The following is a 26631-nucleotide window of genomic DNA, read 5'->3' on the forward strand; positions in this document are numbered from 1 at the left end:
TTGGCATAGATATTGTTGTTGTTGTGTCGACCCACTATTATTTAGATTACAACAGACGAAAGAATTTCAAATAATGATGAGGATAGGAAAGAAATGAAGAAGTGGAATTTAACTATTTTTTGTTAAAGGAATCAAATTGTCGACTTTTATTACATGTATTGAAAAAAACGATCATTTTATATTAGTGTTAGACAGAATTAGTTTTAAAATTATAATAAAAATTTTTATTATTTCAACCATAGTCATAGTCATCAACCTAACCTCACTCAACTATGAATCACAGGCATAGTCATAGTCATCAACCTAACCTCACTCAACTATGAATCACAGGCATAGTCATAGTCATGGTCATCAACCTAACCTCACTCAACTATGAATCACAGGCATAGTCATAGTCATGGTCATCAACCTAACCTAACACAACTATAGTTTAAGATTCATATATGAATCTGAAATTTTTTATTTTAATAATTTTGTCCATTATCTTCATTATGGAGATAAAGATTATCGAAAGTAATCAACATAGATACCTATTATATAGAAATGTAATGTAATCAATCTCGCGGATACCAACTCCTAAATCTAATCCCAAACAAAAAAAAACCAAACATATCACACAAATATTTTTGTTGATTTTTGATTGACAGATTTTTTTTTGTTTACGTACAACGCTGAAAACAAAAACAAACAGGTGTCATATAGGAAAAAATATCGATAAAATTACCAAAATGATGATCATCCAACAACAAAAATCGTGCAATTTCATATTTAATGTTTTTCTTTCTCTCTCATTATTTGCAATATTCAAATGCATTTCTTTCAATCAACATATATCGTTGTTGTTGTTGGTTGGTTTAGGTTTGAAATACAATTGCATAGACACTAATCATCATTATCATAGCATCGATAAAAAAATTATTATTATTATCATTATCACACACACAACTGTCAATCACCAAAAAACATCTAAAAAAAGTTATCTAAAAAATTTTTGATGGTGGTGGTGGCCATGTATTATTTACGCTACCAGTGTTGTTTGTTTATAAATGTTTTGAGGATCATTTTATTTTGTTGATCATCAAACTTTTTGATCAAAATTCCATAGACCCATCGACATAATGATGATCATACCGAAATGTTGCTTTTGTTGTTCAAAACGAAAATATTGTCATCGTTGTCATAAAAACTACAATGATGATGATAATGATGATTGTTCCATTGAAAATCATCGTATTGAAAAATGGTTAAAACAAGAAAAATATCGTCTTAAACGACAGATACGAATATTGCTGTTAGGCACAGGTGAATCGGGTAAAAGTACCATACTGAAACAAATGAAAATAATACACGGAGAAAATTTGAGCGATGGACAACAACTTGAAGATGTCAGACATATCATCTATTTCAATATCATTAAAGGTATCAAGGTGTTGATCGATGCACGCGCTAAATTGTCAATACCATGGTCCAAGGACGACGATAATATACAGGCAAAAGCTGATCTAGTATTTCGTGCTGAAACGAAAAATCAAATAACATTTGAATATTTTTCACGTTATACAACATTGATCGATTTGTTGTGGAATAACCCGGCCATTCAGGAAACATTTCAAAAGCGTAATCAATATCAATTGGTAATGTTGATTTGAAAATCCATCAATCATTTTCTAAAAAATATTTCTTTCACACAGAGCGATGGCCTGCCATATTTATTTCGCAACCTGAAACGTATATCATCATTAACCTATGTACCAACCAATCAAGATCTGCTGCATGCACGTATACCAACACGTACTGTTGTAGAATATTCGGTTGAATATAAGGGTGTGGAATTTCACTTTATCGATATTGGTGGTCAACGACGACAACGCAAAAAATGGTTACAATGTTTTGATTCAATGCTGACGTCAATCTTGTTTATTGTGTCATCAATCGAATATGATCAATATCTGGTTGAAGATGCTGATGTGAATCGACTGGATGAAACATTGACCATATTCGAATTGATCATTGATTCTGATTATTTTCATCATACATCAATCATATTATTTCTCAATAAAACTGATCTTTTAGCCGAAAAACTTAAACAAATCAAAAAATTACAACAACGTTCCATCACAACAACGAATACTGATAGTTATCGTCCAAAATTGATAAATGAATTATTCCCCGAATTCGATGATGATCACAATGGTCAAGATCCGACCAATGTTCAACATGTTCAACAATTTTTACTGAAACTATTTCAACAAAGACAACCATCATATCGACCATTGTATTCACATTTTACAACTGCTGTTGACACTGAAAATATTAAACGTGTTTTTAATGATGTACGCGAAACTGTATTGTTAGCAAATATCAAAGCAATTATTAATCTTCAATAATAAATTTTTCATTTTAAATCACTAATGAGCTAACTCACTACTTCTACTAATTTCATTTTCATTTTTTTCAATCTTGAACTTCATTCCAATCCAAAAATGAGACTTTTTGTATTCCACTGATTTCTTCGCCGAATTTTTGTTGATTGGATCGTTTCGAATCATTACTAGTATTACTGCTTTGTTGATGTGATAATCGATTTTTCTTCGATCGTAATGATCGATGATCTAATCCACGCACATTCAATACAATCGGTTCATTTTGCTTCTTGGCAGCGGCGGCGGTTATTGTTTTGGATTGATTTTTGATCTTTTGTTGTCGAAGTTGTTCGAATTTTGCCGGCAATGATTCAATTTGTTCTTCAATTAATTTCCTTTTTCGTTGTTTTTCATCCATTTTTTCTTCAAACAAGTCTGCTGAGAATGAATACAGACCGAGCATACTTTTGAATTTTTTCATCATGAAATCGATAATTTCGTATTCATTATTTTGTTTCATAACATCTCTTTTGACCGTTTCAAATGCACTGATGATCAAGGTGAGGAAAATATTGACCAATATTATGCTTGTACACAGAACAAATATAAAGAATACTATTGGTCCCAACAATGGTGCAGCCATTATCATTGATTCAAAATTAAATTTACCTGTAACCATACCGAATGTTGTTTCAGCTGCGTTCTACGTAATTAGAAAAATTATAACAAAAGAATCAAAAATCAAGCAATAAACTTACAATAAATGATGAATATTCCTTCATTGTAACACCGAATAAAACGTAAAACATTTGCACGAATGCAAAGAATACGGTACAGAATACAATTGAAAATGATTTCAAATCTTTTGAACATTGGGCCAACGTTGCATACAGGATTCCCATACGTTTGTTGAATCGTAACAGTTTGATGAATTTCAATATAGCAACAAAAACAATGAATGCCAGAATATAACCAAACAACTCATCAACAAGGCTAACATATTGCAGTTTAACATAACCATTTCCATGACTTTCATGAAATACCGATAGAATTTGATTGGTGAGAATGATGCGATAAAAGTAAAGACCAATAGCCAAATATGACATGACTATGATAAATACTTCGGCCCAATTCCAATAACTTTGAAAATAAGCTGAACCTTGTTGTCGGAATAGTTTCAGTTCGCGCACAGTAAAATATATGATGAAAATCAAATATATTATTTCGCACATTATCACAAACATTCCAGAACCTTGATGATGACGCATCAAGCGAACAACATCGATACGATAAGTGGGAATAATACCACCACCAGGCTGAAATTCGCAAACACAGGTTACAATACCGAAAAGATTTGCCTGTGCATTATAGACGGAAAATTCGGCAATCAATGCCCGAGTCCGTTCATCTACCCAATTCTGTGCCAACAAATGACGAATTCGTTGTTTCAATTCATCACGTGATCCTTTCAACGGTATTACATAGCCACTGCCGCTATAAATATCTAGTTTTCCAATAAATGAAAATCCATCCAATTCATTTGATGTCCGATAATTCCATTCATCTTTTTGACTTTTTGATGGATTCAGCAAACCTGAACGACTGCGAGGTATTGATTCATTTACATAGGATAATTCCTTTGGTCGTTGCCAACCTGGCAGATAACTCATTTGATCTTCATGTATAATATTGGAATATGCACGACAACGATCAATCATTTTACGTAAATATAATTCCGGTTGACATGTATTTGGTTTGATACGAATTTGCCGAAGGATACCATAACCCATCATACGATTAACACGATCATTCATGAAACCACGTAGGCCAAGTGGTTTATAACCATTATACCATTCCCCGATTAATAAATTCTTTATCAATGTATTATCAATCCAATTCCACATATCATCAGATTGACGAATTTGCAGGAAATTAATCTTATTGAATGAATCTTCAATGATGGTTTTGACTAATGTTTCTTTCATCAGGTATGCTGATGGATCACGATTACCATAACCGATAACGGTTAATATCCAAAGAAAACATATATAAGAGAATATATCTTTCAATATGAATATGATTTTTATCTCTTGTAATCGCTGTGCTTTAATCCTAGATAATATTGTTGCATTCGGTGATCGATACATTTGCGAACGTAGATAACCTGCAGCAGCATGACCGGATTGATTTTGCAATTGATTGATGGTCTCCAACATTGTTAGATCAATATCATCTTCATCTTCTTCACTATCATCAATATCAATATCAGGTGATTTGAATAATGTTGCCAATATCAATGCTGTTAAGAATACTTTGATTGGTTGGGTAACCAATACCGAAGCAAAAAATGATATTATCAATGATGTTATCCATTTACGGGTTTTTTCATCACCAAATTGAATGCCATATGCCCATAGGAAAAATATCGATACAGCAATCGACAAGAAACATAATGCCCAGCCAACATAACGAAAATAAAATGGCAATGTAAATCGTTTGGATTCTTTTCGTATAATTCTTCTTTGCTGCTGATTGTTGTTGCTATTGGAAAATTCATCAAAATTAACCTTCTCTTTCGATAACTGATTATTGTTACTATCGATAGATGATGTTTTTGTTTTCATTTGTTCGATATAAACTTTTTGTTTTTTCAATGCTTCAGTTATACGTGATGGTCGTAATCGACGCAAACGTGCTTTACGAAAGCAGATAATTATGAGGAATGTAACTGGGAATACAATCAAATTTGACATAAAACCAACACCAATTTGTTCTGGTGACAACGAAAATGGTCCAAATTCAACGGATGATCCACTTGGTTTGGATGGAACACGCTGATACCACATTGCATTGACCAACATTGAAAGATAAAGCAATGCCATACAACAGGAAACACGTTGTACTCGGGTGAAACGACTACGTGGTGGACGCATAAATATCGAGAACCATAAATGTCCATCGGCCAGATTTTTCTGTGTTGTTTGATGGAATAAATGTGTAAATTGGGTGGCTTCCTCTTGACTAGCAACCGGCAACAGTCGATCAATAGAGCCATCATCCTTTTCAACGGCCAACCATTTATTACAGATAAACTCAAATTTTTCCCCCGTTTGAATATCTTTAACAACAATAAAACTTAAAAACCATGATTTAAATTTCCCTTCACCACTATTATCATGCCATATCCGGATATAATTCAAACGTCCCAGACGTTTTTCAGTAGCTAAAACAAATGAATTTGTTTCACCACGGCAAAATGCTTTACGGAATGGATCGGATAATGTTCGAACACCAGTTTCTTCATCCTCACCGGATAGAATGAATTGAATTTTCGAATCAGTGGCAGCTTCATCTTTATCACCAGTATAAACGATAATTTCATAAAGATATTTGGCCATTGGATTATTATCAGGTAATGGTGTTGAACCGAGTTTAATCAAATCTTCTTGATCATTTTTTCGAGCCCATGATAATAACATGGCATAGATCATCAATGTGATAACAATGGTCATATAAATAGTAACATTATCAGAAAAACCAGCATTAGCGAATACATAGGAAAAATCAATTGAGTTTGGCATTACGAAAAAACCCGAACCAAATGATGTCAAATGATTACAGCGACAGTGGGTCATGGCATAATTTGCCCATTCAACTTGACAACCTTCTGCTGTCCAAATTTTTCGATGATAATCAAAAAAATAGCAACCCGATGTATAGATTTTCATTGAATAATTGGTACTGTATTGACGTAGAGCACCCGGTAATGTGTAATTAGTGATTGTATAATTTCGTTCCATTTGTTGTTGTTGATCATCGATAACCAAGATTTCATCTAAAATATAGGATTCATTTGAGCGGAGAACTTGTTCACGATCAATTTCAACGACACCAATATAAAAAAATCCAGTTCGATTTTGAATGATATGATTGGAAAGAAATATATTATATGAACCGTCTTCTTTGGATTTTTTAGCCATTTTTATCGGTATTATCAAGTCCCAATAATCAAATAACGGTTTTTCACGATATTTTACGTAGAGTAACAGATCTGATTGAGGATTTGTTGGTCGTATTTCGATATTCATTGCTGAATCAGCTTTTTCCACCAAAACCTGATGATAAACCATTGATTCATAGAATTTCAATTCAGGTACGACATAAGCCAGATCAGTTTCCTCAGTGTCCAATTCCTGTGCCGATTTTCTTGGTACGATAATACTGAATGGTTCGGTGGTATTATGAACATCCAAAATATCTAATTTTTCATTGATGACCAGCAATTGCAATGTTTTTGTATCTTCGGACAGCAAATCCACACTATTACCATATGATTCTAGAATTGATGGCCATGATACGGCTAGTATGCCAAGTGTTTCATTACCAAAACATGGATGTCCAGCTAGTATATCGCATACATGTGGGAATATATAAGTAGAATCTTCATGCTTAATAATTTTATTCGATATCGATCCTTTCGGATACATAGCTATTGTCAAAACTAAGCCACTTGGTGCAGCGAATTGTACAGGTTCTTCACCGACAACAATATTTTTCAATATGGCCAAAACTAAATTGATTGTCAGTTCAATCATTTGTCGTATTTGCAATTCAGCTACCTGACGTTCAGCACGTATGACTGCTTTATTGAGAGCATCTTCGATCGATGTTTTCGAATCCATTATATAATCAGGTTCATCATCAACATCCGGCACTTCAACACTATAATCAAGATTCCATCCTTTTGATCGATCATTGGGAAGAACAACACCGGAAACAATTTGTTCGGACATTCGATTCACAATACCACCCATTGTACCGACAGCAAATCGACAAAAATCCAATAATTGTTGCGGTGATTCGACCGGTAAGGTCGATGCAATGGAAATAGTTTTGTTCAATAGTTGTATAATCATTTCTTTAGCATCATTATCAATGGATTTTCCTTTACCAGCCAATGCTGTCAACGCACTACCAATTTGTTCCAAACTAAACAACGTATCAGCATTCATCATTGTTGTAACTGATTTGATAATCATTGTTTTGGTTTGTGCTTCACGTTCGATTGCATTTTCATCAATATAGTCATATGATGCTGTTGTTGTGGTGGTGGTTGTAGTGGTTGTTGTGGTTGTTGTTGAATTTGGATTAGTTTGATGACCAAAATTGATATTCATTAGGGATGATAATGCTTGTGCCATCATATTCATCAGAGATTGATCACCGGATGCATCAGTTTTTTCCAATTGTTTTGAACTCATAAATTTATCATATTCCTCAATAGTGGGCAATGTTGTTGTAATATTGGCCATTTCAATTTTGGTTAGTGCACCTTCTTTATCACGAATATCAACACCGACAGTAAAATTCCCATATGGCAATATTAATTGTACACGTTTATCAGGACCATACATTAGATAGCTAACAACACCATCATTAACATTTCGGGTCCAAAATCCATAATATTCAATGGGGCGATCTTCAGGATCAATCCACATTGAACACCGTGCTACCAGACGATCCAATAATGCACGTGTTTTTGAATATTTCAATTGACATTCACCACCTTCAGGCGGTTGATTGATATGCAGGAATATATCGGATTCGCCTTTTAAATGACGTTCATTGGTGATTGTTAAACGAACAAAAAAATCCTTAAATCTTGGATAATATTCCTGGAAAAATGCTATTCCTAATGCCATTTTTGGTTCATCAACACCGACAACAAATTTATCAGCTTGCGCAAGATGTATTTCGGTATTGTTATCCAAACCATAAACATTCCAGCGATATGTTAGATCACCTTCACAACTTTCGGTACAACGACCTTCAAGACCAACACGAACTGGATTAATTTTCTGTCCAATCGGATAGTGTGGATAGCATAATGATTTTGTTTGACATTCAACTTTAACTGATGGTGGTTTTGGTTTCAATATTGTCAGCTGTATTGCACCCCATGATGGATCACGATCTTCCGGTATGATTTGTATGACAATTTCGTATGTTTCTTCTGCTTTACGAAATACGGTAGTGTTCCAAGTAACTTCATCCGATGTCATATTAATACGACCGGGTCCTTGTCCAAAACAACCACCGCCATCATCATCTCCCCATTCTTCATCCAATGTTGAACGATCGAATATTGGTTCGGAAAAGTTTTGTCGTTCATCCGGCAGAAGATTATTAATCATTTCATCTGGTAATCGGCGACAATACCATTTTATTTCGAAATTTTTATTATCAATATCATCAGGATCGATTGATGACTTGCGTGGTGAAAATTGAATCATTTGTCCCCAACCACGTACGATACGTGATTGTGCCCCTTGTACTAACAATGCCATTATTGGTGATGGCACTATTTGAACATATGTTGATAACGTTGTTGTCATTGGTAATACTGGATGCAGATATGGACATGTCATATTGAGACCAAATTCAAAACGATAATAACCAGGCATCAGATGAAATGCCGGTACATAAAGGAAGCTTTTATCATATGAATCTAAATCAGACAAATCTACTGTTGTTATTGTTTGACCGGTTTCATTATTCAACAGATATGCATTCCAAAAACGTTTTGCTTCAAATGTTGCATTACAATCTATAAATGTTTTTGAATAAAGCTGTATTGGTTTTGAACGCCATACTTGTCCGGCTGATTTCCAATGTGTAATTTGATTTTTGATCTTTATGATTGGTGGTTTACAATCTATTTCAATCACAACCACTTTAAATCTGCGATGTTGTCGAGAAATCTGATTAGACAATGTTACTGAAACAAAATAATCTTTTGGTTTGGTATATTTGCGTTGAACATAAAGTTGATCTTCCAGCGTATCATTATGTATAACACTCGTATATTTGGGAAATTGTTGTTGACAATGATGATAATCACCGTAGGTATAATAATCTTCGGCTTTTGATCGTTCTCCATAATCAATTAACAGACAGGAATTGGTACCAACATTTTCAATGTTAATAATGAAATATTTTGTTTCCACATCCAAAGTATCATTACTGATATCGATGACTTCTAAACCTTTTACGGGTGAAAATACTTGCATAACTTGGCTATATGGTTCAGATAAATTTTGGATATGATTATAACCATAAACAGTCAGATTATATATTCCTGGTTCTTGAAATGTTATATTCAACAATGGATCGGTCGTTTTTCCATAAAATTGATCATTCATTTTGAGTAGATAATATTCGACATCACCCGAATCGATAGTAATATTGAAATTTATAGTGGAATTTGATGATATTAATTTTATCCACGGATCATTATCCATAAAAACATGATCACTTGATTGTTGAAGACTTTTTGTTGCTTTCATTCGAAGGCCGACAATACGACGCATTACTTCAACTTGAAAACGTTTTTTCAACTTTGAAACAACATTCGATATATCAACATCGATATTATAAAGGCCAGATTTTTCATACAGATGTCGAATTTCATATTCACCATCCCATTTATCATTATCTTCGGGGATACGCCATAAATGCCGCTGTCCATCACCAAATATCATGAAAAATGTTGCATTTGTTGGCATTTTCTTTTCTTCCGGATAAATAACAGTAAAATTTACCAAATCCGGCAATAATACCGGCGAATTTGTTACGATTTTCCATAGTTTTAATACTGGATGTTCGACAATTATTTCATGTGTTGCTGAAGTATTACCTTGAAGATTTGCAGCCATTATATGAATATGATAGATACCCGGTGAATGATAATAATATGAACGAATGAATTTTTGATTTGTTTTGATTACTGATGATTTCAAGGTGGAAAAACGAAAACCCAGAGTTAGTATTAGACAAAAATTATTTTACGAAATTTACTCACATGGAATGTGTTCAGAGGTTTGATTACCATCACCAAAATCCCATTCCAATTGAATATTTGAACCTTTGGATAATTGAACGACGATATCGACTTTTTTCGCCACAGCTGTATTTGGTGGTTTGACTGTTAAACGCATTTTCGATATAATACTTTGGACGCTAACAAAATTCGTTCGAGTTATTAAATCATTTTGATCGAATTCATTGTTGAATTCGAATTTGATCGGATATCTACCACTTTGACTATAAACGTGTGGCATTGTAAATGTCAATGGTTCGCTTACAATCAAACGTATTAGATATTTTCGATCGTCGATACGTTTAAATTTGGTTGAATCGAAAACAGTAGCTTGATCATCGGTCATTTGAAATTTGAAATCTGGTTCCTCACCAGGTCTATATTGACGATATGCAAGCTGTGCATCACGCATACGAAATGCAATTAAATCATCTGATAACAGTTTGAAAGATGAGAATGATTTCAGGTAGAATGGCCCATCAGTAATAGCCAAATCGAATGTCTTAATCAATTGATATTGTTGTGATTTTTTATGGAAATGTTGACAATCACTGTTGCATTTTTTTGATGATGAACAAAGCGCACTTGGTTCAAAGCAAGATAAAACCGTTCCCAAACAATCTTGTTCATCATGGCAAATTTTTCGCAAAATCTGAAACAAAATTATTTGAAAAATGTTTTTTTCGCACAGTTTTTCGACTTACGTGAACAACAAAACGACCAATTTTCGCACCATAACCTTCGATGGCTAAAATAGTTCCATGCAAACCCAATGTATCGGGTGGTATGGAAAAAACAACCAAATCTGATTGTTGTAATTGATCATCCCAGAAAATGTCACTATGATTTTCTTTCGGTATATTTACACCGATATATTTCATTCGAATATCGGGTAAATTAATCAGGTCGGATTGTTCACCGTCACCATAATTGATTTTCATTTGCATTTGAGTTCCCATTTTAATCAAAACATTGCAATCAACTTTATCATCAGGCTCAACAACTTTTGGACATTCAATTTTTAGATGATCATTACTGATTTTACTTTCTACACGAATTTGACGAATTTGTTTGATACGAATATCTGGTTTGGAAATCAAACGAGCTTCAACACGAACCGTATATGTACCGGAGAGATGATAATAATGTTTCAATGTATTGGCTGGTGTCCAATCAATCAAATCACTGCCATCACCAAAATCAATGCGATATTCTAATGGGCCATTTGCTTCGGATACCAGATCAAAATAGATATCTTCTTCGATCAAAAGAATTTGTTTACGTAAACGAATCATTAATGATTCAATTCGACCGGTAGGCTCTCCACGATAATAACGCATATAATTATCATTTTGATCACAAAGATCACTGGTTACTTTTGGTATTAAACGAATTTGATCCGATTCATGTTCCGATCCACAAAGACAATATCGGCGACTTATTAGACCGGCATGCGGCATAGAACTTTCACTACAAATTCGGGCACATTCCGCGCCAGTTAAACCCGTATTTGGGTTATAATAACCATTCGGTGAATAACGGAAATAATCATATGAATGAAAATCCAAACAATCACCATCGGATAATGATGAAAATGATTGTTCGATTGTAATATCGATTGTATCGAATATTATCGCCGCGATAAGCAATAATATTCGAATCGAATACATTTTTTTTATTTTTTTGTGAATTTCACTGAAATCGCTAAATTGGAAAACGACAAACTTAAACTAAACAAAATTCAGATTTAAAAATGAAGAAATTTTCGAAAGAATCATTTGCCCGAAAAATTCGACCCATTTTATATTCGGAGAAAATTGAAACCTTGAAAACCTGGAGAAACCATGGAGATCCAAGCTTTGGTTCGATTAGTTCGAAAAAGATCAAAAAATGTGCGAAATAAACAAACAAACAAATCCCTGATTACGGTAAGTGATAATGAACATTTGCCCATTTGCGTCAATCATAAATGTTTAAGAAGCTAACAAACAAAACAAAACCAAAATGTTGTCCATTTGATGATAATGTTAATGATATGATAATTAGCTAAAATAATGATAATTATAAAATATTGATCATAGCAATCAGTGTAATCGGTTTGTTTAATGAATAATTTATCAAAAATGAATGATAATAATAAATTATCATTTCACAAAGAATATTTTTCTGTTTGTTTGTATCCAAACAAACAATAATTCTTATCAGAAAAATGGCCCAACTAATAATGTCATTAATTTAAATAATTCAAAATCCAGAATCAAATTTTTTTTTCTTGAATCACTTTTTTGTTCCAAATTTTCGTTCCAAAAAAATGATCCTTTTGAATCGCTGAATCGCCACAAGATGGTAGTATGTACATCATTTCTTTAAATGGCAACAATTTTGTGAACTTGAAAACATATTGCGTGTTTTGTTGTTTTGTTGTGTGATGTTAATACGTGCTAAACTCACCAACGTACGCAAACACGAATAGCTACAATGATTAGGACCATCTACGTTAAACAGCAGTATCTTTGCGGGAAAATTGTTCGACAGCATACGATTATGACTAACACTTACGTTTTATTATGAAAAAAAGAGTAAAACAACTGATAAACAATTCCAATCAAACAAAACAAGAACAAAATCCGTTAAATCATTTTTGTTTTTGTTTGTTTTAGTTAATTCCAGAAAAATCAGTGTTATCATTGAACGATTTTATATTTATTTGTTAGTTCGTTTTGTTTCGTTCGATAACATTGAGAGGATCATAAGTTTGATCTATCATTGTGAGATGTACAACATCTTGTAAAAGCTTGTTTTTATATTCGTCTTCGCCATTCCCCATTCATCATCACCAGCCATGAGGATATGATATTGAACACACACACATATGTTTAAGTTGTTGTTCACAATCGAGAAAAACTTTGAATGATCCCAAGAAAGACAATCTTGACGAAAATAATTTTCTCGATCCAAAAAGAAATTCTTAAGACCAACAAATGTTTTACGCAAAGAATTTCTTACGGTTTTCTATTAGTTGATTGATTGCCTAACAACAAGCGAGCAAGCAACCTCAATAAAACAAATCAATTTGGATGATGAAAATTTTCTATTTTTTTAATTGAAAATCCTTCCCTAAAAATAAGTTTGTGTATCATTACGTGCCTTTGTGTTCTAAATTTTGAAATCGTCAACGACAGCAAAAAATAATTGTTTGATTGGAATTTTTCAATCATCAACCGAGTATCAGATTGATTTATTTTACTGGAAAATTTATTTTCTGAAATTCGACAACGTAATCCGATCCGATCCATTTATCGCTTGCATCCATCCAGAAATCAGAACAGAAAAAATGGCCATAGAAGATACCTTTGGTTATCGTTTCGTGCGAATGTCATTAGTATTATTGAATTGTTTAGTATTGATCAAATTGATAACGTTATTATTACAATTTTCACATGTATTCGAACCGACATTTGTGCTGTTTATTTTGTTGATCGGTTTGTGTTATTGATATGATTGATTGATTTTCCTAACATTAATTTTTTCATTTTTTAGGATCAAATTTCATGGCAGCAATTGTTGGCGCTATTCGCGAACATCGAATTCTTGTTCTTGTTACTGGAAGCCTAACATTGATAATGTTCCTATCATTATTATTTACAAATAAAGAAAATAAAAATCTTAATGTATCATTATTCACCCTGTTGGCTATTGCTGCACAATCATTAATATTTTCCGAAATGTTGAAAGAACGACAAATATTTGTTCAAAGACAAAATCTTGATTTATGGAGTGCAGCATCAAATTCGGTCAATTCACAACAACGGCGACATTCATCTGGAACAACCAATGGCAATGGTGGCCCATTAACAGCTGTTGTCGTATATCAACCATCGGGCGCTAATCGCAGCCATCATCAAACAGGTGGAATATTTATGGTCGATCCAATATTGGCAGCAGAATTACCAAAAGATCCACCGCCATCATATTTTGCTGCAAGTTGTCCACCACCACCTAAATATGAAGATGCTATTAAATTGAATTCAAATATTGTTCAGCAACCACCACCATCATCAATAGATCAATCGAACGACAACAATAATAATGCTGCGATACTTCCTACAAGTTCATCGGCTACAACATCCTTATCATTATCTGCTGCTGAAAGTCCAGATGATAATAATAATGATTTAAATTCAACGAACAAAACTAATACAAATAATAATGGTAATAATAATCATATCAGCAGAACAACCGAAACAATATCAGCAGCTGTAGCTGCTGCAGCTGCCATAGCTCAACAACAAAATGATAATAATCCTGAACAACAACAACAAAAAGAAAACTGAACTTTGTATTGATCATCACCACCACCACAATTGACCCCTTTCAATATTATTCTCATTCAGAATTTGCTTAATGGTTTTGTTTTTGTTTTTGTTTTGCTTCACTTTGCTGAAATGAGAGCTCTTTGCATTTGTTTTGTTGGTTAATTTGTCCACCTGAGAATTATCAATCACATCTATCTTTATATTTCACTTTAATCAATGTAGTATTTCAAATTAATTTGTAAATATTTTTTTATTTCTTTTGGTTTTGTTTTTCAACCTGTATTTGCTTTCTATCCGATTAATCTCTCTGTGTTTCCCTTATCACCATTCAATGGTTTTTTGTTGGACTTTTTCTATCATTTTGTTTCTCTTCAATTCATTTCACTTAATCGATCTGGGATTTTGGTGTTACGGGGTGTCATTTTCAAATTTTCAAAAACGACTGCAGAATCAAAGTGGTGATAAACACACAAACACATCTACATACGCCTTATTCAATGTTGAAATGACTTTGTTTAAAACTTATCATTATTATCATGATGGTGATTTAGTCAAATTAAAATTTTTATATAATTTAAGCAAAAGCATTTTTTCGCCATTGTCCAATGAAACTAATTTCTTTGCTTTTGGATTGGTAAAACAAAAGTAGACCATATAGCGGTTGTTTTATTTTAATCAATAATTAAACATTGTTTTTTGTTCAAAGAAAAAACAATAGCCAAATTGGATTAATCACGCAATCAACAATAAATAAGCACAATCAAAAAAGAGAGATTTTCATCTAAATATTGATTGATTGATGAGAATCGAGGTCGAGGATAATCCAAATGAATTTGTTCGGAAAAATTCTGCTGATGATAGTGATTGAGGCACACCCAAAACATTATCGTCATCATCGTTGATTGGTTATTCTCATTTCATTCGAATTCGAACGTTTGACCAATCATCATCATCATCATCACCACCGTCTTGGAAATTTCGATTCGAAAAAAATGAAAACACCAATGATGATAATCGATCAATTTGAGCATCATCAATCGATATATCGATTATTATCATCGATTAAACATACCTTATTAGTTGTTAATCTAATATTCATTATGATTTTGGTCATTTCAATCATAACATCTTTCGTACTGCACGGTTTGAATCCAATCATGCTTCTCCTGACCATTTTCGATTTAAATTCAGTGATTCAATTGAGCAAAACTTTGAATAATCCCACCACCTCATCATCGACAAATTACCCGATAAGCCGAGATAATACAACAACAACGGTAATTCATACCGAAATAGCCTATTTGATTATCAATCGACCATCCGGTGAATTTATATTCACTGCATTGATATTATACATCACAGCTATATTCAATCAATTGATTGCAATCATATCAATCATTCGTCAACATTTGTGTTTGTTAGTTTTTACATTGATAACAAATCTGCTAATATTTGCCATATCGATAATATTTGTCAAAACAAATTTATTTCTATTGCTGATGTTGATCATTTTGTTAACAATTTTCTATACAACAATGTTGAAACAGATTAAAAATCGATACGGTTCGATCGATAATCATCACCATCATCATCAGAATCATTATTCAGCAATCAACCACAATTCACATCACAATCAACAAAGATTATCGCCACCATCAATGAATCAACAACAGAATTATTCCGGTGGAATCAATCCAGTCGATTCTAGTCCAATTTATCAAAGTCAAAATCATCATACACAAACACCAATCATAACAACAACAACCCCAACAAACAATAATGATCCAAAAATATTAGCGCCAATCATTTATTGTCCTCATAATCATTATTCAGAGAGTGTTTGCTAGAACGGGAGAAAATTCTCATTGATTTTATTTCGAATCTTTTTGTTTAGTTATTTTATTCAATAAAAATTGTTACAAAATTTCTTTCGTTCGTTGTTCAGAAAGAAAAATGAACATTTTTTTGTTGTTGTAATGTTGATTTAATTAATGATCACCGAATCCATCACCAGCACTTTGTACATTGTCAAGGTTAATTCCCTTAACTTTATTTTTCCTTTTGCTACTTTGGCTTGATGGTTTGGCTGTTGTCGACGACGACGATGATGATGATTTCTTTTTCTTCTTTTTATCTTTTGCATCACGTTTTGGTCGACTTGTTTCATCATCAACTTCTTCCTTTTCGCTTTTGACCGATTCTTTTTCCACTTCTTTTTCAGCGTCTTCTGTGGAAGGTTTTCTCAGATTTTTCAAAATAGATTTACGATTCGAATGTCTTCGTTGGATTCGATCACGAATCGAACTGATACGTGTTTTGGCAACTTCATCCATTTGTTTCAATGCGGCATTTAATTTTTTCAATTTTCGTCCGGATTCTTTTTTCTCTTCGGGAGTTTCAGCTTCAGCTGCTTTTTCTTTTTCAACTTCAATTTCATCTTCTAAATCTTCACGTCGTCTACGGGCTTCTGTTTGCAGATAGCGTAATGCTTTACGAAATTCCGAAGCTCGTTCATCATGTCCGGATCTGGTTTTAGCCAAAGTATCTTGGAAATTATCATAAATATTTGTTGATTGTTCCAACAAAGCTTCGGATGCACCAAGCATTCGCATTTGAACATCACGAAAAACGCTTTTCAATCCCACATCTTCGACAAATGCACCAAACACGTCCATCACTTTGAATTAAAAGGGATTAAAGTTCGATTTTTTTTTTAAAACGACAACTTACCACCACTACCAACATTATGTTCTTCATCATTATCGGCTGCATCACGACTACGTCGATTTAATAGCATATCACGCAAAATTGAACAATCGGATGCGGCGACCATTACCGCAATAATCATTGCGATAAGGATCGCAGCGGAATTTGTAAATTTCATTTTTTGAAATATGATTTGTCAAATAAATTCACTTTTAAAATCGTTGGTGATGGATGAGGATTATAAAATGGAGAAAAATGATCGATCATTTGCAATCGACATAATAATTTATTTGAAAAAAAAACTTTCAAACAATCGACGAGTTTCTTTTGCTTCAATAGGAAAACCGGATTTTTTTATTGTCCATCCTTTTTTCTAATGAAATCTATACACTATGTTTTCACTTTCGATTTTTGTTATAAGGATGTGTGTGCTATTTTTGTTTTCGTTATCAAATTTATCGATTAGTTTTGTACGTCGTGTGTTGGTAATGGTCGTGTGATCGTTTTATTCGCTTTTTTCTTTAATTTCTTCCATCATTCATTCAAAGTCGTCAAGTAGGCTGTGTCGTTGAAAATTTGTTTTTAATGATGATCATCCATTTCTAATCATCATGATTATGATTCGAGAAAGAGTTAAGTTTTTTCTTTGGAAAAGCGAAACATGATCGGTTGATTGATAATTAATTCAAGGTATCCATGTATTTTTCATGTATCGTTTCTATCTTTATAATATCTGATCAATTTCAAAATGAAAGAGATTTGGTTGATTGAATTTTCAAAATTTTTTTAAAGAAAATTTTTTCAATATTTGATCATGGTCATTGAGAGATTGATGAGAAATAATAATCAATGTCAATGATGATCATCATCATTGTTGATCGATTGCAACCAAAATGACAAGTCCAGGTACAAATAGCACTCGAAATATTCGAAACACACAATTGCCATCAATCAATGTAATCATTTCATTTCATTTTTTGACAGAAATTGAATGAAATGATAAAAAGGAAATTACTCTACCCCCTTCTCTTCATCATTTGTCAAAATTGAATGTACATTGTTTTTTGTTCATCAAGTATTTGACCAATTTTTCCAATGTGGATTTTCCCGGCAATTGAATAATTGCGAATTCTTCCACAAATCAATGTTATAGAAGAGCAAACATTATTCTCACAAAATTAATTTATGAAAATGACAATAGATCTTTATTTATTCTTGTTCTATTTTTAGTTATCATCATCAAACACATTCCTGTTAGCTTTACTTGAATTTCTGGCAACGTTTCGAGCCGAGCAACAACAACGAAAAAAAAATGAGGATATTTCGGGTTGAATTATATTTTATTTTTGTTTTTATTCATTCATTCGGAGAATAGAACAAAATGAATGGATAAATGGATTTCATCGTCAAACAAAATGAGCGAAAAAAGTGTTGTTTCCGACTTGGCCATCAATGATGATGATCAGTATGAAATCTTTTCCATCGAAACACTAGATGGCATTGATGAACCGGCATTTTTTTCCTATTCCTTTTCATTGCATCGTCATCAGCAACAGCAGCCGCAACAACAACAACAACGGAAAAAACAGAATTTTCATTTGAAAAATTCCAAAATAAAATCGATCAAAACAATTTGTGATTGCCAAACTAACCAATTAGACGACGATAATAATTTATCTGTGATCAAAAATTCAACATTTTCATTACAAACAACCATTGAGACCGAACAACAAAATCAACAAATTAATGAACAAAATGAATTTGAATTTGAATCATCATCGTCGTCGACGGTTATGACCAGTAACAATGATGACGATGTTGATGATCAATCAGATGATGATAATGATGAAATATCGATGGACAGTAATAATAACAATGATGAGAATTCGAATCTAAACCAGCAACAGAACGAACAACAAGAATTTCACGAAAACACTGAACTTGAGGAGAATAAAATTGATTTACAAGTAAACATTCATATTCGAAAGAAATCATCACCAAATAATAATAATAATCTATTATCCACAACGAATGGAATGACAATGGTAGCTACAAATCTACCATCTTCGCAGCGATTATCCATTCGTTTATTGATTAAAAATTTATTGAGCAAAAAAATTCTATTTCCATTGATTTTGTTGTTATCAATTGCAGCATTAGTTTTATTACACAATGGGTATGTTTTCTTGTTTTTTGTTGAACAATATTTGTTTGCTAAAATGTTCGTTCAATTGAAATTGTCTAGATCACTTAATACGCGTAAAACACCGATACCGAAGAAAATTTTTTCATCAAATAATCCATTCTTGGTGGAATTTGAATTTGGTCAGCTAAAAGAATTATCTGGCCGTATTTTGCAAACAGAAATCGCATTCATTATGTTTTATGCACCATGGGATTCAGATTCGATTCGTGCATCCAGTGAAATTGAAGTTGTTGCTAATCATTATGGCGGTCGACAGATATTTTTTGCCGCTATTAATTGTTGGTGGCCTGATGGTGAATGTCGCCGATATCAAACTATTCGCCGTTATCCTCATTTTGTTGCTCATATTCGTAATGAAGGGGAAATTGAATACAAAGGTCCAGTGTTGGCAAGTTATATAATACCATTTTTGGATAACCTAATGAATCCATTGATACCTGTGCAAAATGAAGGGCAACTATTGGATCTTCGTTCGAAACACGATGCTGTTGTATTAGGTTATTTTGATTTCAATCAATCACCATCATCATCCAATGGACAACAAATTCCTCAAGGCTATCGTGCCTATCTATCAACATCGATTAAAGCATTATCGACAGATCCATGGCGTTCACAGGTTGTTTTTACCGTTGTAACTAATAGTCGTACAGCTATGAAACTGAAAATTGATGCAAAACTTGCACAACAATCATCATTATTAATCATTTATGTTGGTAATCGTAGTGAACATTTTACTGCCAAATTTTCTAAACCATTTACATTGTTAAGTTGGATACGGAGTCGTTCAGAATTGGCAAGAAATATCCGCTGGATGAATCCCTCCGGTGTTAAAAGTACATTACTGTCGGATTATATTGGTAAAACACCGACATTTATATTGTTTACACCGAGAAGTTTCTTGCTAGGCATTTCGCCTTATTATGATTTGCTTAGAGAAATTGTTCTTGATTATAATAATTGTGATAATTCACCAATGATACGTTCATTGATTCATCGAAATATTCTCACAAGACGTTTATTGGAAGAACGTTTATCCGAATTGGAAGAACGTTGTCATGAATTGTTGGATTCTAAAACCGATCAGGATCGTGATGCAGCGACAGCTAATGAATCTTTGAAAAAAATGAAAAACAAATTTCAAGATAATGTTGATACTTGTTGCCATAGTCAAATGATTCGTTGGCGATCATTTGGTGGTGTTCGACATGGAATGACGAAAAAATGCCTGTGCACATCGTGTGTTCACGTCTACCTACCCAAATGTCCGGCACGTTGTCAGAATTTTGATTGTTTCTCCATTGCATCCCGATATTTGGATGAATTTGATCCAAATTATGTAAATAATTCCGCTCAACATTGCAATCAAATTCAAGATGTTTATCAACCAAAATATACACCATACTATAAAATCGAAACAGTTTGCAGTGGGAATCTTCAAGAATCATCAAATCGATATGATTCAGATAATGATAATCCAGAATGGTCAACAATCGGCAAACAACAACAACAATGGCAGACGGATGAAAAAATTAATCATATGATTAAGGAGTTCGAAATTGAACATTGCCGTAAATTAAAATTGGGCATGAATTATACGGATTTGAATTTTCCAACCGAAACATTTGAAAAATCACAATCATCAACGATAAATCAACGACAAAAGAATTTTCTGGCAAATTTTACCGGACTTGCATGTCAAACCAATCGAACATTGAAATTTATGGCATTCGATTCGTTGATTTATGCAGGATTTGCCGAATCACTTGGAGTGGATGTATTCAATGTGCCACATTCAACTGTAGCCATGATTATCGAACCGGAATCAGAATCTGTTTATCTTTTGGATCATGAAATTTTATTCGATGATATTGAATTACATAATGTTGATGCCAAATCAAAAGCTGAAACTATAACAGTACCAAGAAATTCATATTCAAAAATGGCATTCATTCAATTCATCAGAAATTTTACCGATGGAAAATTATCACGTTTTTATCGCAATCATCGTCCACGTTCATCAGGATTTTGCAATGATTTGCAACAACAAATGATTATCGAACAGAATGGATCAAAAATTGTTTGCGTACCGGAATTGAATTCAATGACATTTCTCAGTCTGATTACCGGCAAATCACCGGGTTTAGAGCGAAAAAATGATCGAAAATTTCTGGACAAGGATATTGTAGTTATGTTTTATGCACCTTGGTGTGGATTTTGTAGTTCGATTGCTCATGTCTATCTGGATGTAGCAAGGATTTTTGATTTTTCTGATGATATTATTTTTTCAAGGTAAAGTCTGTTGTGATTAATCATGCTCATTATGTAAAATTGATGTTTTCAAAACCAGAATTAATGGCGATTCGAATGATCTTCCATGGGAATATACAGTCGATCGTTATCCAACCATAATATTTTTCCCTGCTCGAAAGTAAGTTTTCGTCATTGTTTAAATTTTTTAAAAATGTCTTATATATTCCGAAAATAGACGTTCAAATTCGGTAACATATCCACCATCGAAACCTGTTGATCGTTCTGGTTTGTTTGAATTCATTGTGAATAATGCACAATTATCGGTTAGGCTGCGTATGTCGGTTGCATTATGTCAACGATCATGTTTGAAACGAAGCTATCAAACAAATTATTGGCAACGACAAAAATCATCCAGATGGATATCCTCAACATTAAATTCATTAAGTTTTATTCAAGAAGAAATCCGAAAAATTGATGGAAAAATTCGTCAAACAGCAAAAGATTCTGCAAAACTAAAACGTTTACAAGTGAAGCAAAGCGAATTGAAACAATTTCAACATTTGATTTGTCGACGTTTGCGACAACAATATCGTATCAAATGGAAGCAAATTCTACTCAGTCAATTTATCCTAATCAAAATCGATCATATTCACCGTTATCATTTTGATTTTGAATATTTAAATAGGCAACTACAATCATTGATGACAACACCCAAACATCAATCATCAAACAAAATAATCAAACATCGTCGTTCGAATGTAACAAAATCAACCGGTCTTCCAAAATTGACAATCAAACGTCGACGTAAAGATGAATTATAGCCGCAAAACCTTTATATTCTTTGAGTGCCTTTTTCCTATTTCCGATGATGATTTGTTTGTTATGTGCAACATTTTTCTTTTTTCGTTTTCCTTCTCGGTGATCTGTTGTTCTCTTTTGTTTCTGGTCATATTTTGATTTTTTTTTCTCTTATCTCATCACATGAATAAATTTTATTCGCAAATTCTTGTTTGATATATTTTTTGTAGAAAACAGGATTTTACAGTTGTATGCGTGTAATTTTTCAATAATAAAATCATTTTATCTTTGTTAAAAGTTATCATAATTAAAGTTTTTTTGTTGTTGAAGATGAGGATGGATGATAATGAGTTAATTGTCTATTAAATTGATTATAGATTTTTTTCTCATCATCAATATCATCTCAAGATTTGTTATCGGATTTTTAGTTGGCTTTTTGCATGTGATCAATAATCAAACGTCGTAAATATTTTATAGTCGAACAAACAAGCAAAAATGTCGATTGAACATAAAAAATTCATCGTCAGATTGATTATTCCAACAATATTTGTTATTATTGTTCATCTTTCATCGATTACGGATGGTAATCTGTGTTTTTCGATTAATTAATCAATTAATCAATTAAATAATTTTAATAAATAGGAACAATAATTGATAATTGTAAATTGGATAACGATAAAAATTTAACCGAACAACGATATACTCGATTGCAATCAATTGAATTGAAATATTTACAAGCCAAGTCGGAAGCACAAAAATTGATTGATGATAATCGTGAAAAAGGTCTACAAGATGATAATCTAATCAATCGCTATGATGATCTTCTGAGAAATTATGAACAATATGATTATATGATGAAAAATGATCCAGAAATGTGTGATACATTCATCGATGAATTGGAAAATATTGTCCAATATTTTATCGATAAAGTTTTGAAACCGCGTCGTCAAAGTCGATGGAATTCGAAATGGGAAAAGTTTTTAGGAAATTGACTTTTTCGTTTGGAAAAAAGTTCCGTAGAAAAAATCTCTACATGTGTTAAATGATCATTTTATTCAAATAAAAAAAGATATTTTTCAAAAACAAAATTATGCAATTTATCAGTTCTAGAATTTTGTCTTTGAATTGCTTTATTCGTGGTTTTCTACCACGATCATCATCAAATCATCATGTATTTCGGATAATGTCGACTTCTACTGTTGCTACGACTGGTAACATTGTCGAATCAACACCATCGATCGAAACGTCCGAACCTGGTCAGATAATTTCACAATCACAGGTGATTGATCCAATACTGTTGCCAATTGATCGATCACAATTGACCCAAACAAATCTATCGGTTACACCAATACGACAAGCATGGATTGAAAATATGTCCACGCCAAATTCAGTGAAATTAGGCTTAATCGAGCTACACCCGGAAATTTTTTCCGTATATCCACGGCCTGATGTTATACAGGAAAATCATCGATGGCAAACATTATATAAACATGTTGATTGGACATGCATGAAAACCCGGTCCGAATTGAAAGGTTCGAATCGAAAACCATGGCCACAAAAAGGCACGGGCCGAGCACGTCATGGTAGTCGTCGTGCACCAATGTGGATTAATGGTGGTTGGGCAACTGGTCCACGTGGCCCAAAAACCTATTTTTATATGTTACCATTTCATAAACGTTTGAATGGTTTGATTGCAACATTAGCCTCGAAATTGGCACAAAATGATCTTCATATTGTTGATACATTTCAAACATTTCCATTGGATGGAACTGTTGAACATTTACAAGAATTATGCGAAACACGTCAATGGGGTCCTTCGGTTTTATTTCTCGATCAAATCTCATTGGATCAATATCCAATGTCGACAAATGCCCAGCACTTTGAACAAGCATGTCAATCAATCGGTCACATAAACCTGATACCCGTATATGGTTTAAATGTATTCTCAATGTTAAAACATGAAACATTAGTTATGACAATCGATGCTTTACGTACATTGGAACAAAGATTATTATTCAATCTAAATCGTATTGATTTGCGTAATGTTATGCAAAAACAACGGCCAAATGCAATACGCAATATGTAATTTGTAAAATAGTGTATTTTCCAGCAGTTTTGTTGCTTGTTTACAAAAATTGAAATAAAACAATTTTCCTTGTCTAAATATCATCCAATTTTCGTTTACCAAAAATCGAATCATTTTGATTGATCGAAGTAGTGGTGTTTGGACTAGCCAAATTGGGAGATTGAATAGATATTTTGGAATTAACAAATGATGATGATGAAGTACCAATCGAACCAGCACCTGTATTAGATAATAATGATGATTGACGAATTGCCGGCGACGACGACTTATTATTGATAGATATTGATTTATTGGTATTATTATTCTGATTTTGATTTGTTGTCATTGTATTGATCGGTTTTGAAATCAAGCGAAAATTTGGTTGAACAAGACTATAACGATCGGCTGGTAAACGCATGCCATTATGTGATTTAATCGGTGGCAATGGTTGTGTATTTTTATTGCGCGAAATTTCTAATAAAATATCTCGCGATGGTGGACCAACAAATGATCGATCAATTTGCATTTGGATAGCCAAACTGACATCATCAGTATCGATAACTTTTTTCCTGGCATATGATGAAAATAATTGTGAATCTTCCAAAACACGTGCAACATAACGATAAGCGAATTCGACCAGCTGTGGTAAAACACGTGGTTCATATTCTGTAATACTCATTTCTTTCAGAATGGCCGCAACAATTTGTGAGTCTTTTGGTGTTATTTTATTCACCATCGATGTTGATGTTGGTAATGATCCAGCATTATTCATATTAGTATTATTGGTCATTATTGTTCCAGGATTTTGAATCGATTGTGATGTTGATGTTGGTTGTGTTGAATGATGATGAGAATGATGGGTCATATTGGTTGTTGTTGTAGTGGCAGATTGTTGTTGTGATGGATTTGATAATGATGATGATAGATTTGAATTGATACTGATAGATTGATTAGTGGTGGTAGCCGCTGCTGCTGCTGCCATCGATGATGCCATTGCTATCGATGATGATGATGATGATAATGTTGTTGTCGATGTTAATGGTGTCAACATAGGCATGTTTGTTGTTGATGATGATGCAGCAGCTAAGGCTTCAGCTTCAGCAGCCGCTGCAGCCGATAAATTGGCTGCAATTGTACTTGGATCTAATTTCATATTTTTTGTTAATTTGTTCGAATTTTCGAATCAATTTCGATTCGATTCGAATGTTGCTGAACAATATTGTTTTTTTGTGTGTTCGATTTTTGAAATCGAGACCGGTTTTTTTGTTGATTTTTTTTTTTGTTGTTTTCAAGTACAGATGGTGGTCAAATGTGAAAAAAAGGTCAAGCGGTGAAAGTTCGTTTGTTTTTTTTGGTTATTGCAAACGAAGACGTTCGAACTTGATTTTTTATGCAAGCTCGTGATACTAAAGGTGACCAGGTGTGTCGTCGTGACCACTAGTTTAGTTTTTTTAGTTCAATTTTGTTTTTTTTGGGTCTCAAATCAGAATGACCCGCCTTAAGATTTAGGTAGGTAGGTAGGTTGGTTAGGTTAAGAACCTGATTTTATTGATTCACACAATGGCCATTGTTGTGTCAATACAATCAATTGGCATTTGTTGCATTTGAAATCGTTCAAATAATAATTCTGTAACCGAATTGAAAAAAATCATCTGAATTAATTAATTTTCACCAAAGATGATGATGAGATAAATGATGAAATGATTTCTTCATACTGCTGACATCTACCTAATATTAGAAACAAATATTGCCAATTTGCAATCCAAATTGCACCACAAAAAGTCAACACACACACATTAATCATTGACGAACGTCGTTTATGAACGGAAATATAATTTATGAGTCACACAGAAAAAAATCGAATCGAATCAAATCACAGCTGCTCCAACATGGTTCACAAAAAAAAAAAAAAAATTCGCAAAATGCCTGAACATAGAAAAAGGTAACAGCATAGGGCATATATATAGCATGTTTTGTCACAACTTTTATGAATAGCCGCTTTGTATATTTCTCTGTTGTCTGCCATTCCCATCAATGGTAGCAGCATA

The 26631-nt window shown here is 33.1% G+C and overlaps 9 protein-coding genes across 11 annotated transcripts; 6 read left to right on the forward strand and 3 right to left on the reverse strand.

Moving 5' to 3' along the window:
* Positions 1 to 828: 828 nt before the first annotated feature.
* Positions 829 to 2405, forward strand: LOC113798855 (guanine nucleotide-binding protein subunit alpha-13-like). Its single transcript, XM_027349448.2, has 2 exons — positions 829 to 1634; positions 1692 to 2405. Exons 1-2 carry the CDS (start codon positions 1119 to 1121, stop codon positions 2385 to 2387), a joined length of 1212 nt encoding a protein of 403 aa, XP_027205249.2. The 5' UTR covers positions 829 to 1118; the 3' UTR covers positions 2388 to 2405.
* On the reverse strand, positions 2306 to 11927 carry LOC113798852 (uncharacterized). Its single transcript, XM_027349446.2, has 4 exons — positions 10947 to 11927; positions 10225 to 10894; positions 3122 to 10149; positions 2306 to 3066 (listed from the first exon to the last, which is right to left on the reverse strand). The coding sequence occupies exons 1-4, from the start codon at positions 11910 to 11912 to the stop codon at positions 2455 to 2457; spliced, it is 9276 nt and encodes a 3091-aa protein (XP_027205247.2). The 5' UTR covers positions 11913 to 11927; the 3' UTR covers positions 2306 to 2454.
* A 48-nt stretch (positions 11928 to 11975) lies between these two features.
* On the forward strand, positions 11976 to 15145 carry LOC113798847 (uncharacterized). 2 transcript variants are annotated; one of them, XM_075822735.1, is made up of 2 exons: positions 11976 to 12170; positions 13783 to 15145. In XM_075822735.1, exon 2 carries the CDS (start codon positions 13794 to 13796, stop codon positions 14574 to 14576), a length of 783 nt encoding a protein of 260 aa, XP_075678850.1. In that variant the 5' UTR covers positions 11976 to 12170; positions 13783 to 13793; the 3' UTR covers positions 14577 to 15145. The 2 variants fall into 2 exon arrangements, with proteins under 2 accessions (XP_075678850.1, XP_027205240.2); XM_027349439.2 differs by lacking the exon at positions 11976 to 12170 and adding an exon at positions 12806 to 13724.
* Positions 15146 to 15224: 79 nt separating this feature from the next.
* Positions 15225 to 17520, forward strand: LOC142645723 (uncharacterized). The gene has a single exon (XM_075822736.1). It carries the CDS (start codon positions 15551 to 15553, stop codon positions 16403 to 16405), a length of 855 nt encoding a protein of 284 aa, XP_075678851.1. The 5' UTR covers positions 15225 to 15550; the 3' UTR covers positions 16406 to 17520.
* Positions 16398 to 17543, reverse strand: LOC113798848 (uncharacterized). 2 transcript variants are annotated; one of them, XM_027349442.2, is made up of 2 exons: positions 17289 to 17543; positions 16398 to 17205 (listed from the first exon to the last, which is right to left on the reverse strand). In XM_027349442.2, the coding sequence occupies exons 1-2, from the start codon at positions 17440 to 17442 to the stop codon at positions 16547 to 16549; spliced, it is 813 nt and encodes a 270-aa protein (XP_027205243.2). In that variant the 5' UTR covers positions 17443 to 17543; the 3' UTR covers positions 16398 to 16546. The 2 variants fall into 2 exon arrangements, with proteins under 2 accessions (XP_027205243.2, XP_027205241.2); XM_027349440.2 differs by having other exon boundaries at positions 16398 to 17235; positions 17289 to 17541.
* Positions 17544 to 18581: 1038 nt separating this feature from the next.
* On the forward strand, positions 18582 to 22819 carry LOC113798836 (thioredoxin domain-containing protein 11). Its single transcript, XM_027349427.2, has 4 exons — positions 18582 to 19440; positions 19510 to 21759; positions 21818 to 21898; positions 21956 to 22819. Exons 1-4 carry the CDS (start codon positions 18650 to 18652, stop codon positions 22539 to 22541), a joined length of 3708 nt encoding a protein of 1235 aa, XP_027205228.2. The 5' UTR covers positions 18582 to 18649; the 3' UTR covers positions 22542 to 22819.
* A 97-nt stretch (positions 22820 to 22916) lies between these two features.
* LOC113798849 (uncharacterized) lies at positions 22917 to 23606 on the forward strand. Its single transcript, XM_027349443.2, has 2 exons — positions 22917 to 23101; positions 23161 to 23606. Exons 1-2 carry the CDS (start codon positions 23014 to 23016, stop codon positions 23508 to 23510), a joined length of 438 nt encoding a protein of 145 aa, XP_027205244.2. The 5' UTR covers positions 22917 to 23013; the 3' UTR covers positions 23511 to 23606.
* Positions 23541 to 24682, forward strand: mRpL4 (mitochondrial ribosomal protein L4). Its single transcript, XM_027349437.2, has one exon. It carries the CDS (start codon positions 23609 to 23611, stop codon positions 24602 to 24604), a length of 996 nt encoding a protein of 331 aa, XP_027205238.2. The 5' UTR covers positions 23541 to 23608; the 3' UTR covers positions 24605 to 24682.
* On the reverse strand, positions 24308 to 26472 carry LOC113798844 (transcription initiation factor TFIID subunit 9-like). Its single transcript, XM_027349435.2, has one exon. The coding sequence runs from the start codon at positions 25734 to 25736 to the stop codon at positions 24678 to 24680; it is 1059 nt and encodes a 352-aa protein (XP_027205236.2). The 5' UTR covers positions 25737 to 26472; the 3' UTR covers positions 24308 to 24677.
* Positions 26473 to 26631: the final 159 nt, after the last annotated feature.

The sequence above is a fragment of the Dermatophagoides pteronyssinus genome, unplaced genomic scaffold (genome assembly GCF_027571235.1).
Source record: "Dermatophagoides pteronyssinus isolate colony J.1.1.1.1 unplaced genomic scaffold, Derpt_VIB-CSIC_2022.12 sq0019, whole genome shotgun sequence".
Classification (NCBI taxonomy): domain Eukaryota; kingdom Metazoa; phylum Arthropoda; class Arachnida; order Sarcoptiformes; family Pyroglyphidae; genus Dermatophagoides; species Dermatophagoides pteronyssinus.